Source organism: Salvelinus namaycush, chromosome 9 (assembly GCF_016432855.1).
Source record: "Salvelinus namaycush isolate Seneca chromosome 9, SaNama_1.0, whole genome shotgun sequence".
In the NCBI taxonomy this organism is placed as follows: domain Eukaryota; kingdom Metazoa; phylum Chordata; class Actinopteri; order Salmoniformes; family Salmonidae; genus Salvelinus; species Salvelinus namaycush.
The window spans coordinates 6,380,181-6,394,153 of record NC_052315.1 but is presented as its reverse complement, the minus strand read 5'-3'; the positions used below and the strand labels follow the sequence as shown (position 1 = coordinate 6,394,153).

The window sequence follows — 13,973 nt, the reverse complement described above, 5'->3', positions numbered from 1 at the left end:
TTTTAAAACTCAGTTAGCTAATTTAGCTACTGTACATTAACAAATGTTAGCTAGTTACCTAGGTGGCTGGATAACAACTGTATTCCTATCATATTGTATAATGTCTATAGTCGCCATTAACGTTAGTCGTTGGACAATGACGTTAGCCAGATGGCTAGCTAACATTAGCTAGGAATTTACCGACCGCGTTGGTTAGCTGCTGACGTTACCTAGCTGTGCCCTGGCAAACTAACGTAGTTAGCTAGTTTATAATGTAATAATTTCATAGCCCGGTAAACGGGCGGCATGTAGCCCGGCGGCTAGGATTCCTAGCCCCTCCTGCTCCTAGTAGCAGTGTCGGGCCAGTAACCGAAAGGTAGCTGGATCGAATCCCCGAGCCGACAACGTTTAAATCTGCCCCTGGTCAAACTCGGAAGGGAAAGGGGGATACGTAGTCAGTTATTAAATTGAAATGTGTCGATTAAAGCACCTCTGATTCCGAGGGGTTGGGTTAAATGCGGAAGATACATTTCAGTTGAATGCATTCAGTTATACAACTGACTAGATATCCCCTTTTCCCTTTCGAGTTTGACCTGTTTAGGCTTCACATTAAAAAAAAATTCTATGACAGTCATAAATGAGAAGGCGAACGTTAACGTTTTCTGTCTAACCTAGCTAGCTACGTTACATACACTGAAGTGCATCAGGGTTCACACACACATCAGGGTTTATCCATGATGTTGAAATTGACTGCACATTATTTGATTTTAGCTGGAATCATCTCACTGCTGGATGAGGAGGAGCCCCAACTCAAGGTATCATAAACTTAATCTTGTTATCCAGTGAGAATACACCAGTGGTCACCAACCCTGGACCTAGAGAATACGAAAAGCCTTGTACAATAACATTAAATACCATCATAAGTAGCTAGTTCGTGGAAGCAGTTGTTAGTGCTGGACAGTAGCTCTCCTGGACCAGATTTGGTGACCACTAACATTCCTATTGACTTGGCAATGATTATTCTTGACTTTTGTTTGTGTAAAGTGTCTTAACAACTTTTATTTATTTATTTGTTTGTAGGAGTTTGCTCTGCACAAGCTGAACTCCATTGTCAATGACTTCTGGGCTGAGATATCGGGATCTGTTGACAAAATGTACGTTTTTAAATAAGGAAAGAAAAGCCACATATTTCCATGGACAGTTTAAATTGGCAATATGTCACTTTTTGGGCAACCAGACCAAATTCACATAATGTTCTGTTTTTGCTTATTTTAACTTTCGGTTTTGTACACCAGCTTCAAACGGCTGAAACAACAATATTTTTGGTTATGTAAAATATTTTTCACGGAGGTTTAGATGATACATTGATTCTCTACACTATAGCTAACTTAGTTTGTCACAAACTGAAATTAGGCAAACTATTTAGTTTAAGCAACCAGGAAATGGCAGTGATTTCTGCATAGTGCAACTTTAATTAGAATAAAGAAATTACTCAAGGGGGGAAAATTTGTTCTCTCCTCACAGTGAGGTCCTGTATGAAGATGAGACATTTCGGAGCAGGGCATTTGCTGCCTTGGTGGCTTCCAAAGTGTTCTACCACCTCGGGGCGTTTGATGAGTCGTTGAACTACGCTCTGGGTGCAGGAGACCTTTTCAATGTCACAGACGACACTGAATATGTGGAGACTATTATCGGTGAGTGATGTCACAACTGCATGTTTTGGTATCCCCAAGTACACCATCTTAATAATGACCTCAAGGGCTTCTAATGCTGATCCATAGGCTTACCTTTAGTTACATTACACAGTCACCTCAACAATGTTCAATTTATGTATACCCACTGTTGCTAATTTAGATATCAACACACTGATGCCACTAATCATGGCAATTGATTATTCCTCAGCGGTATACAGCAGTTCTTTGATGACCTCTGGTCTTTTCCCCGTAGCCAAATGCATTGATCACTACACCAAGCAGCGGGTGGAGAACGCCGAGCTTCCTGAGGACGAGGAGAAGAAGAGCATCGACCCGCGGCTGGAGGGCATTGTCAACAAGATGTTCCTGCGTTGCCTGGGCGACCATAAGTACAAGCAGGCCATCGGCATTGCCTTGGAGACTCGACGCCTGGACATCTTCGAGAAGACTATCCTTGAATCGGTCAGTGGCTCTCGGGTCGTCTTCTGAACACGTTCTGTTTTGGTTCCACAGATTGTTTAATTTGGCGCAACTTCAACTTAATGTAATAAATAAAACATTTGGCTTAATGAAAATCCACAGATCCATGACTTTTCGTTTAGCCTACATTTTATTGAAATGTTTTTGTTGTGGTTTAAAACAACAAAACATTCAGTAACAACTGAACATTTTATGTTGAGATCCTAACCTTCTTCCTTGTCTTGTACAGAATGACGTTAGTGGCCTACTGGCCTACAGCCTGAAGGTCTGCATGTCACTAATGCAGAACAAGAAGTTCCGCAACGAGGTCCTCCGAGTGCTGGTCAAGCTCTACATGAATCTGGAGAAGCCTGACTTCATCAACGTTTGCCAGGTAACGGAGAAAGCACACTTCAAATTGGGCTCTGATTTTTTTAAAATATCCATTCAGCTGCCTGCAGTTTGGTGGTGCGATGGTTCTCTGATTTCACAATCTGAAACAGTACCATCCTGATACACTGGAATTACATAGTCATTCAATAGCAAATTACTTTGAAAATAAACAGTCACGTGCACACGTTATTGTTAGTAGGTGAGAAACTCTGCATAATGAAATGAAAAGATCCACTAAATACTGTTCACCTTAATTGTAACGATGCTTCTGTCTGAGGTGGATCCCACGTGTTACCAGCAGAGGCATTCACTTTGAGGCTGACTACAGACTATTGCTCACCCCACCTGAATCTCTTTTTGATTACTGCAATTCAGCTTTTAGCTGCAAATGTGTACAATATCAAATAAATCCATCTTACTAATATGAGGAAGGAACCACTTGACCACCATGCATCACACTCAAACTCTGTCTCTCCTTCTCCTCCACAGTGCCTGATCTTCCTGGATGACCCACAGGCGGTGAGTGACATCCTGGAGAAGCTGGTGAAGGAAGACAACCTGCTGATGGCCTACCAGATCTGCTTTGACCTGTACGAGAGTGCCAGCCAGCAGTTCCTCTCCTCCGTCATCCAGAACCTGCGCACCGTGGGCACGCCCATCCCCGCCGTGCCTGGCTCCACCAACACAGGCACTGTGCCCATCCCAGACAAAGACAGGTGCGTGAGGATGAGGGTGTAGTCACAGGGTGAGAGGGGTAGGTTGGGAAAAGATGATGGGAAAATGTGAAGGAATGTAGTAAGATCGGTGTAGGTGAAATATCTTTACACGTCATAGGTAACCTATTGTGATACAAAGATTTGATTTGGCCAATATGTTTTTAAATTTTTCTCAGTGATGCTATGGAGACGGACGACAAGGCCAGCAGCTCCCCTGCAGGAAAAGCATCAGACAGTGTGAGTAGCTGTACTTGGTGCTTCTTTATGGCCATGCAGAGAAGTTGTTGATTTTATATTACTGTTTTTGTCACCCTAAATAATGAGTCTTCCCTTCCCTCTGCTTGCATAGAAGGACGAGCCTAAGGACCAGAACGCGAAGATGATCAAAATTCTCAGTGGAGAAATGGCCATCGAATTTCATCTGCAGTTCCTCATCCGGAACAACAACACAGACCTAATGATTCTCAAGAACACAAAGGTAAAGGATGCCATTATGAGTATTTAACAGGCTATTTAACAGAGTATTTAATTGGATGTTAAATAGGCATATGACATGTACTGCATTATAAGAAGGCTTTCACAATTTTTTGTTGTTGCTTTGTCTACCTAATTCAGGATGCTGTCCGAAATTCAGTGTGCCACACAGCCACAGTCATAGCCAACTCCTTCATGCATACGGGGACCACAAGTGACCAGTTCCTCAGGTATAGCCACTATGCTATAGCGTAAACACATAGAGAATATCACTTTCTGTTTCGCCAGCACACTTCATAACATACCCTCCAGGAAGTCGTATTTATATATAAAAAATATTTATATTTCGTTGTGATGGTGGTAATGTGGTACATTCTATTGTTGTGAGGCAGAACTGGCTTCTGAGTATTTTCAAATAATGTGGCTGAAATCAACTACTTCTACTGCAAGTATTTCAAATACTCCTAGGACCTGGGTTCAAATGCATCGGAGTACTTATTTGAATTTGTATGTACTCTGTATTAAAGGACAATTTCTAATAAATGTTTATACTTTCCAATTTTATTTCCAAATACATTCCAATATTCAACTACTCCCCAAAAATATTTGAATACTTATTTGAAATGTTTGAAAGTAATTTAAATAATCAAAATAGTTTTGGGCTGAAGCCTGGTGTGAGGATATAAAGGGCCAATGCTGTGTTTGGCTGTGTGATGGGATTTTATTCATTCTTTCAACAGAGAGAACTTGGAGTGGCTTGCAAGAGCCACCAACTGGGCCAAGTTCACAGCCACAGCCAGTCTTGGCGTCATTCACAAGGTAAACTTTAGCGGAAACGATTTAAAACAACCAGAGATGTCTCAGATATATAAATAAAGTTTCACTGAATAATCTGCATCTTTTCAGGGTCACGAGAAAGAGGCACTGCAGTTGATGGCCACCTATCTGCCCAAAGACACCTCACCCGGATCAGCCTACCAGGAGGGAGGCGGCCTGTATGCCCTCGGGCTAATCCATGCCAACCACGGGGGGGACATCATTGACTACCTGCTCAGTCAGCTCAAGAACGCCAGCAACGACGTGAGTGGCAACATGCAGACACGTCACATTTCCCTTGCTCAATTCCAAATCAACCCATAGCCCCCCACCCCTTTGGTCACTTAGATTTGATTGGATGTGTGTGTAAAGGCATCTGGATGATACCCAGCCCGAAACAGTTCAGAAGAGTTTGTTCTTATATTATCAACAATTGGACACGTTTTCATGCATATTTTTTTTTAAATTGAGAAATACTGAATCAAACATTTGATGTACAATTGCTTGACTAAGGGCAAAAACATAAATTAATTTCTTTGGTTTCTTGAATTGATTTATTGAGTTCGATGAATTCTGAATATTTTGACGAAGTGTCTACTGGCTACAGCATCTCAAGATGGACAAACAGTACGATTGGCACTTTTCTAGTTTTTCAAGCGAAGGTCTTTTTAAGGGAGTAAGCGAACACACTTGTTCCGGCTAGGCGCCAGTCAAACTGAAGCATGCTGATGCATTAAGTAATACAGAGATAATTCCAACGAAGCACATCAGGGGGATATCATGTCACATTCGAGTTGAAATCATAGTTATATTTGTGTCTGTGATGGCTGTTTTGGTTTGCTTTGTTTCCTCCCACAGATTGTCCGTCACGGGGGAGGTCTGGGCCTGGGATTGGCTGCTTTGGGTACAGCCAGGCAGGATGTGTACGATCTGCTCAAGTCTAACCTGTACCAGGACGATGCAGTCACAGGTACACGACCCTGAACAGACAGTGAGGCATTTGGTGCTAGTCGAGTTCAAATTTAGCCAACTATTATACACTGAACAAAAAATATAAAAGCACCCATTTCAAAGGTTTTACTGAGTTATAGTTCCATATAAGGAAATCAGTAAATTGAAATAAATTCAGTAGGCCCTAATCTATGGATTTCACACAACTGGGAGTACAGATATGCATCAAAAAAATGGTAGGGGTGTGGATCAGGAAACCAGTCGGGATCATACAGTGCGACAAATGTTCTTCGCGTGTAGTTCATCAGGCTGATTGTGGAATGTTGTACCACTCCTCTTCAATGGCTGGGTGAAGTTGCTGGATATTGGTGGGAACTGGAACATGCTGTTGTACACATTGATCCAGAGCATCCCAAACATGCTCAATTAGTGACATGTCTGAGTATGCAGGACATGGAAGAACTGGGACATTTTCTGCTTCCAGGAATTGTGTACAGATCCTTGCGACATGGGACCGTGCTTTATCATGCTGAAACATGAAGTGATGGTGACAGATGAATGACATGACAATAGGTCACGGTATCGCTGTACGTTCAAATTTCCATCGATAAGTGGCCTTTTATTGTCCCCAGCACAAGGTGAACCTGTGTAATGATCATGCTGTTTAATCAGCTTCTTTATATGCCACACCTGTCAGTTGGAAGGATTATCTTGGCAAAGGAGAAATGCTCCCTAACAGGGATGTAAACACATTTGTGAACACAATTTGAGAGAAATAAGTGTTTTTTGCGTATGGAATATTTCTGATCTTTCTTTTATTTCAGCTCATGAAACATGGGATCAACACTTTACGTTTTATATTTTTGTTCAGTATATCTCTGTAGCCCCTAGAGTGTAACATGGGACGTCAATTCCCCATCGGGAGGGGATTCAGAAAAACATCTTGAAATGTTTGCTTCTGTTGATATACAGTATGCTTTGAAACAAAAACTGCATTGCTTGTGCAATTTACAAGAGATCAGTGATACTAGCAACTTGTTAGAAAATCAACACTGTGCTGCCAGTTGTTCAGATTTATAAAGGACTTTTCTTTGGTGCCATCATGCGGTGCTCATGTTTTGACCCTCTGCCCCCCAGGCGAGGCGGCGGGACTGGCCCTAGGGCTCGTCATGCTGGGCTCCAAGTCTGCCCAGGCCATCGAGGACATGGTGGGCTACGCCCAGGAGACTCAGCACGAGAAGATCCTGCGCGGCCTGGCCGTGGGCATCGCCATGGTGATGTACGGACGCATGGAGGAGGCAGACACGCTCATCGAGAGCCTCTGCAGGGACAAGGTAACCTTTTAGTAAAGGGCTGTTTTATAGTTTTTCATGGCGTTAAGAATGTGTCAAACTCATTCCACGGAGTTGAAATGCATTCACATGTACTAGGACTGACACCATTTTTTTTGTTTGGTCGATAGGCTGTTTGACCAAGATTTCTTTAGTCGAGCAGTCGCAATTATTTTGATAAAAGAAAATGTAAAAAATTCATGTTTTCTTTTGATGATTCACGCTTGTCTCAGTGGACTAACCCATTGTGGAGGCCACGGGATGGCACAGTCATCTAAGATGTGAAATTGTATATGGTTATATTGCGTAACAATAATGATGCAACACTAATACAGCTAATATACTGTATAAATAATGCTCTTTATCCCGTGTTGGATATGGTCATATGTCTTCCACACATCGGACTTCCCCTTTCCTTCCTGAGCAACCAGTAAACATTCACTCGTTTTGAGTTTATTTTTCACGTCCTCCGTATCCGTTTTGCAGTCGACATTACTGTGTTCGGAGTTTGTTATAACCAATTTATTGATGTGATTATGATAAGCTGTAGGTCAGGCCCTATTGGTCACATGCATGCTATGATTACATGTAGGGCTGGGCGATATGACGATATATATATATATCGTGTGACGATAGAAAAACGTCTATCGTTTCATATTATGCTCTAGCGTTTATTTCGTTGTGTCGCAAATCACACTCTTTGCGGCAATATTTTCCATCAATTCGGACAACGCTTTGCGTGAACTTGCAACACAAACAAACATGGAGGAGAGTGAACGTGACACAGAACACGGAGCTCGTACCTAAAAGAGGGGCTACTTCGGTCGCATGGACGTGGTTTGGGTATGAAAAGTCTGACACGGACCAGAAAACCGTCCTCTGCAAAATATTCCGCAGGCTGTTCCTGACAACAGGCTCAAACACCACTAACCTCTTTTACCACCTACGTAAGAATCATGTGAAACAGTACAGAGAGAGTCTACGGATGAGACCCAAAAAAGTACAGTCTAGTGCTCAAAACAAACCCTCGACTCAGACGTTGCTAGTGGCTTTTGCCCGCGGCACACCATATGGCAAAGGATCACGAAGATGGAAGGCGATAACAACAGCTGCCGTTACAACTTACATCTGCAAAGACATGGCCCCAATTTACACGGTCGAGAAACAGGGGTTTCGTGAGTTGGTGCTAACTCGACCCAGGGTACCAAATGCAAATTGGTATGTGACACGTATTAATGCCAAAATAACATGCAATACAGGCAAGCCCCCCCAAAATATATATATTTTAGGCCTATTTATTTTGTATGCAACTATAGTTGAAGTGTTTTCTATTTACTTTTTTTTTTTTTTATAGAGATTTTATATTTTGTTACATGCTTAATTTAACATTTGCACAAAGGTTCTAAATAAAAGAGAAATAATCAAATATGTACCTTTCTATTGTTGAGTTTAATTCAACATGTAACAAGAAATAGGCCTTTACGTGTGGGCATTTTATATAAACTATTTATTCATTGAATTTACAGAAAATGTGCTATATTGTGATATGTATCGTTATCGGGATATGGGATGAGATTTTGGCCATATCGCCCAGCTCTAATTACATGTTTCACATAAAGAGAGCAAGGGTTGAGGGAAAGTTTTTCCTAAATAAACAAGGGATTTTGATAATGTTTCAGTCAAACAAGTAAGAAACTACATGGCTGAAATGATGTAGCTGCTTCAGCACGGGCAGTGCGATAAACACTTGCTGTGGTGCCTTTTCGCTGGAGTAGGGAGGAGAGACAACGTCCGCCAGTCACACAGGCACTCGCTGTCACTTGTTTTAACACTTGAGTAATTTGTCTAACTATTTAATCAAACAGTATGCTTATGTAGACAAGCTCAGTGCGTATGTTGTGGTTTTATTCAAACACAGGGTGTGGCTGTCTATAATATGGAAAAAATATGTTTAAACATTTCGATTGGTCGAAAGAACAGGATTACTCTCGGTCGACCCGGGGGGGGGACCACCCTAACACACACACCAGTTCCGCTATGCCTGCCGCGGGGACGGGGTCCCGCTAAGCCTGCCGCGGGGACGGGGTCCCGCTATGCCTGCCGCGGGGACGGGGTCCCGCTATGCCTGCCGCGGGGACGGGGTCCCGCTATGCCTGCCGCGGGGTGTGGAAACTCACCTCATCCCCTATTACCAATATATTGACCTTCATTCCTTAATTCCTTGGCTATGCATCCATGACTGTTAACCTTGTTGCCTATTGTGGGTGTTTTTTTTGTTTTTTCCCCCCTGTAGTCATCCGTTTCAATTTACTGTGACAATGAATACCTGTCCTGAACCGTAGTATGAATGATACATGCAGTACCCATACTTAAATGTGTTATTTGTCAAATAAGAGGTATACCTTTGTTGACCATTCATTGTTTCCATGACCTTCTACTAGGGTTGCAAAATTCTGGGAACTTTCAATAAATTCCCTGGTTTTCCAGAAATCCTGTTTGGAGGGTTATGGATTTCCTGCTTATTCCCTCCTTATTATGTGAATCATCTTGCTGGGATTTTGGGAATACCAGAATTTTGCAACCCTACTGCTGCAGACTCTTGTCTCTTAGCTAAGGCTCTGTGTTCTGTCGCTGTGTGTGTTGTAGGACCCCATCCTGCGCCGCTCCGGAATGTACACAGTGGGCATGGCCTACTGCGGCTCCGGGAACAACAAGGCCATCAGACGTCTGCTGCATGTGGCTGTAAGTGTTCTCCTTCCTCACGCAAAACACTGACAACCAGGAAACAGAGTAGGGACGGCACCTGGCCGTGCTGCTGCTCCAGTTTCAACTGTTCTGCCTGCGGCTATGGAACCCTGACCTATTCACCGGATGTGCTACCTGTCCCAGACCTGCTGTTTTCAACTCTCTAGAGACAGTAGGAGCGGTAGAGATACTCTTAATGATCGGCTATGAAAAGCCAACTGACATTTACTCCTGAGGTGCTGACTTGCTGCACCCTCGACAACTTCTGTGATTATTTTTATTTGATCATGCTGGTCATTTATGAACATTTGAACATCTTGGCCATGTTCTGTTATAATCTCCACCCGGCACAGCCAGAAGAGGACTGGCCACCCCTCATAGCCTGGTTCCTCTCTAGGTTTCTTCCTAGGTTTTGGCCTTTCTAGGGAGTTTTTCCTAGCCACCGTGCTTCTACACCTGCATTGCTGTTTGGGGTTTTAGGCTGGGTTTCTGTACAGCACTTTGAGATATCAGCTGATGTAAGAAGGGCTATATAAATACATTTGATTTGGATAGTCAAGATATGAAGTATTGGAATTGGGAGTACGGTTATGACAGACAATAGTATACCTCACAGCAAATTAAAATGTTGGTATGTTAATTGCCAGAATGAAATAAATTCCTTGGTAGTACAGGAAGCCCTGATAGATTCATTAATGTTACTAGGGCAGATGGTTGAGTTGGTATTCGTACAGATGGCAGCCTGCACAAGCTAAAGATGTTGTGATACAAGAGCTTTTTATGAACAAGTATAGGCTTTCCCCAAATCTTTGATATCTGGGCAGATTGGGTGTTTGGGCAGGAAAATGGTTATTAGTGGCTGTTATCTCCTTGCCATACTGTATTTTTTTTTCTGCTATTAATAAATTGTTCTCTACCTGTCAGGTAAGCGACGTGAACGATGATGTCAGAAGGGCAGCGGTGGAGTCCATTGGATTCATCATGTTCAGGTAAGGCCTTGGCCTTATGCAACCCTGTATCCTATGTAATCCCCTTTCCACCCAGCAGAGGTCCCCCTACTTTCAGCCTCTTGGTCCACTGCTAGTCTCTAAGCCAAGCTAACTGATCAATCAGCTCCTACATGTATACACTAAGACCGCATTCCTCCCATAGCCCGGGCATCATTTCCAAATGCTTTTTGAGTATGTCCTCAGATGGGTGTTGTTGGCAGTTTATGTAGCCTCCCTCCCCTCATCCAGATTGTTAAAACAAACAGTGAGATAGATTTCTTCCGCCTAGACCTCAGATAAATAGATGGGGCTTTTCCACTCCTGATTGCCACCGGGGCTGTTACCCATCTTTGGCCCTGAGGTTAACCCACATTTCCAAGTTCCATGTTTTCCCATCAAGAATTGGGATTTTGCAAGTTCTCACCATAGCCTGTGGAATTTTCACCCCCGAAGAATTTGTTGTCTGAACACTGTTTGTGGTTTTAAGTAACCAAGGGCATGCAGTAGGGTTAACCTTTAGCCCAGATGGACCTCTGGGCTGATCTGCGTTTTCTTATACGCTGACTTGTTTATGTAAGCGCTAGTGCTGGGCAATATGGCCAAAATATATCACGGTATTTTTTATTTTTTTTAAGTGGCTGTATGATGGTATTTGACAATATTTTATGTTTTTAAATTATAACATTTCTAAATTTGCTTTATAAATAGTGCATGACCTCAGGGTGCCAACACATACATTCTAAGTGATTTCAACAGGTCTCTCTCCATTCTGATTGTTTTATACTGTTCAATTCATCTTCAACCCCAAATATTTTTGGGTCATTTTCATACATTTCTGCATTTTCTGCGTTCATTTGAGAATTTCCACACTGCCATGTAGGGCTGCATGATATGGGCAAACAATCTAAACCTTATTTTGAATCAAATGTTAATTGTTTCCTAGGGAACCCTTTAATCTTTGGCTATTGTCTGTTTTCTGCTTCATGTAGCTAACATATTAATGCTTCTTGTATTCCTTTTTGATGTGGAAGGTACTGTTGCACAAATAACATGCTGATTTAGGTCTACACCATCACTGGTATTATCAGGCTGTATAATTAATTATGTTTGCTCTGACTCAGTACATTTATTAGCTAGCTATCTAGCGATTAGCATTAGCGGCTAACAAGATTTAGGCCCAACTTGCTAAGAAAAGACAAACTAGCTGTTTGCAGATGTATAGCAACACACACTAATAGTGTAATAATAGAACGCTACTGGATTTATATGAAGAAGCAAAGTGAAAACAGTATTGTTATCAACATTGTGCTGCATTGACCATGCAGACTGAACGCATGTGTCTCGTGGTCGAGGAACAACAAATGTGCTCCTTGAGTGACGGGGCGGGGCTAGGTCTGTGTGGAAAGCGGCATGTAGAGAGCGGAGAGAGATGACTCAAATAGCGAATGAAACTATAAAAATTGATGTTAAACACGGCGTATCACATTTAACAAGCCAAACATTAAAATACCGTTATAGAAGGTAAAGTAAAAACCCAAACCGGCAAAAACCCAAACCATCAATACCGGTATTTTGGGCTAAATTCAGAATTGAGTTGAGAATGCTTTAGAAATTCCAATTTTTGAATTGAAGTAGTAAACAGGATGCAGAATTGCTATTTGAATGAAAGGAAATGGAATTAATTGAAATTCAAATGCCTCTTCGATATTAGGTGTATTGTGTATACAAATACACATCTTGTACATAACATCAACCATGTCGTTATTTATATGTATGTAAATACAGTTGTTGAAACAATTTGATTTTCAAGTAAAACAATTCATGCTCAAGGAAAACAAAACCTATGTGCGAATATTCTAAGTTATTATATTTCGTTATTCACTTAGGTACTTTGGAAAATAGTAAGTATTTGGGCTGGATCTGTCAGTTTTGTAGTTCATACATGCATAATCTATGAGCAAATTTACTGTCTTACCTCAATTCGCCACCAAATTCCTAGGTTAAAAGTGACTGTTTTCTAGAAGCTGTGTGATGCCATTTTCCCTACCTTTACCCCCATGTGGGGGTTTGAGTGACAGCTAGCAAGACACAGTAGAGCGAGAGAACAATGACGTGGTGCACATATCTGCACATTTGTGACGTAGTACGCAATTTTCAGGGACCACTTTTGGCTCGGGCACTACTTTCAAAAGTACCAGAGAATATCTGTAAAGGTCCAATGCAGTTGTTTCTATCTCAATATCAAATCATTTCTGAGTAACAATTAACTGCAATATGTAACTTTTTGGGTGACCTGACCAAATTCACATAGAAATGTGAGTTATAGATCTGAAAGCAAGTCTTAGAAGCAGTAGATCTGTTCTATGTGCACTATTTCTGTGCTTCCCATTCAGTTTAGTTTTTTGCGTCTTTTACTATCGGTTTTACACACCCGCTTCAAACGGCTGAAAATACAATATTTTGGGTTGGGTATTTCACAGCGGTTTAGATGGTACAATGATTCTCTACATTACACTTTGCTTGTTTTGTCACAAACTGAAATTTAGAGAACTATTAGAATTTTAGCAACCAGGAAATGGTGTAGCAATTTCTTCACGTTGCACCTTTTTTTGAGTACCTTACTGTCATTGTTTTAAATTTAAATGTTCAAAAAATAGCTTCTTAGCAAAGACCAATTTCTCAATCAAGAATTTTAGGTCTGTCTGGGAGTGGTCTGAGTGAGGATGGGAAAACGATCTGTTATTGGCAGAGGTTTGGAACTCTCTTCTCTTGGTCTGTTAACTAATTAACGCCTGGTGATGTCACTAGGCAGGCCAAAAGTCCATGGCTCTGTAGTGTGATAGACGCGCTGCTGTGTGTGTGTTTGCGCAATGCCATCGAGGGCCATATTCCAGTTGGCAGCCACAGATCGATAAGCAGGATGTTTTCCACTTCCTCTGTCCTCTCAGACCTTATTTACTTTTCACAATGAGGGAAAGTCTTTTCAAACAGCTCTTACACTAAAAGGGCGTATCATAATTTTCACAATTTCATTGTTATTCCAACCTCATGGTATGGAAATATATATGAAACACAGGTAAATCTAGTGTTTGACTGCACTGGGCCTTGTAAATTCTGTTCAAAATAGGGAAAATACTACATTTCCCAGAATGCATTCGTTTAACCCTGACCCTGAGGCCTTCAAAAAAAAAAAAAGAAGCCTAACAAATTAAATGGTTTGATAGTGAGAGCAATTATTCCATAAGTTTTAAATGGGTTGTCTACATTTGTAAACAGAGAAATAAAAGCCTATTTTTTGTTTTGTTTTTGGGTTATAATGGTGACGATCAGTAGTTCTAAGCTCATCAGGCTATACAGTCTGAGTAATATTCTCTAGGAGTTAATGGGTTTACATTTATATCCAAAAAAGTACAATATCTTTGTACA

At 41.5% G+C, this 13,973-nt stretch overlaps 1 protein-coding gene across 3 annotated transcripts in view; it reads left to right on the top strand.

Moving 5' to 3' along the window:
* Positions 1–13,973, top strand: part of psmd1 (proteasome 26S subunit, non-ATPase 1) — a 60,976-nt gene that overhangs the window by 319 nt on the left and 46,684 nt on the right. For 2 of the 3 annotated variants that reach the window (XM_039000775.1, XM_039000773.1), the window contains exons 2-16: positions 751–794; positions 1,060–1,133; positions 1,504–1,673; positions 1,927–2,135; positions 2,383–2,526; positions 3,015–3,241; positions 3,418–3,478; positions 3,591–3,719; positions 3,857–3,945; positions 4,456–4,534; positions 4,622–4,795; positions 5,390–5,501; positions 6,620–6,816; positions 9,460–9,555; positions 10,483–10,547. In XM_039000775.1, coding sequence (XP_038856703.1) covers positions 751–794; positions 1,060–1,133; positions 1,504–1,673; positions 1,927–2,135; positions 2,383–2,526; positions 3,015–3,241; positions 3,418–3,478; positions 3,591–3,719; positions 3,857–3,945; positions 4,456–4,534; positions 4,622–4,795; positions 5,390–5,501; positions 6,620–6,816; positions 9,460–9,555; positions 10,483–10,547 — 1,870 coding nt within the window. The remainder of the gene's footprint in view (positions 1–750; positions 795–1,059; positions 1,134–1,503; positions 1,674–1,926; positions 2,136–2,382; positions 2,527–3,014; positions 3,242–3,417; positions 3,479–3,590; positions 3,720–3,856; positions 3,946–4,455; positions 4,535–4,621; positions 4,796–5,389; positions 5,502–6,619; positions 6,817–9,459; positions 9,556–10,482; positions 10,548–13,973) is intronic. The other variant, XM_039000774.1, reaches the window with a different exon arrangement.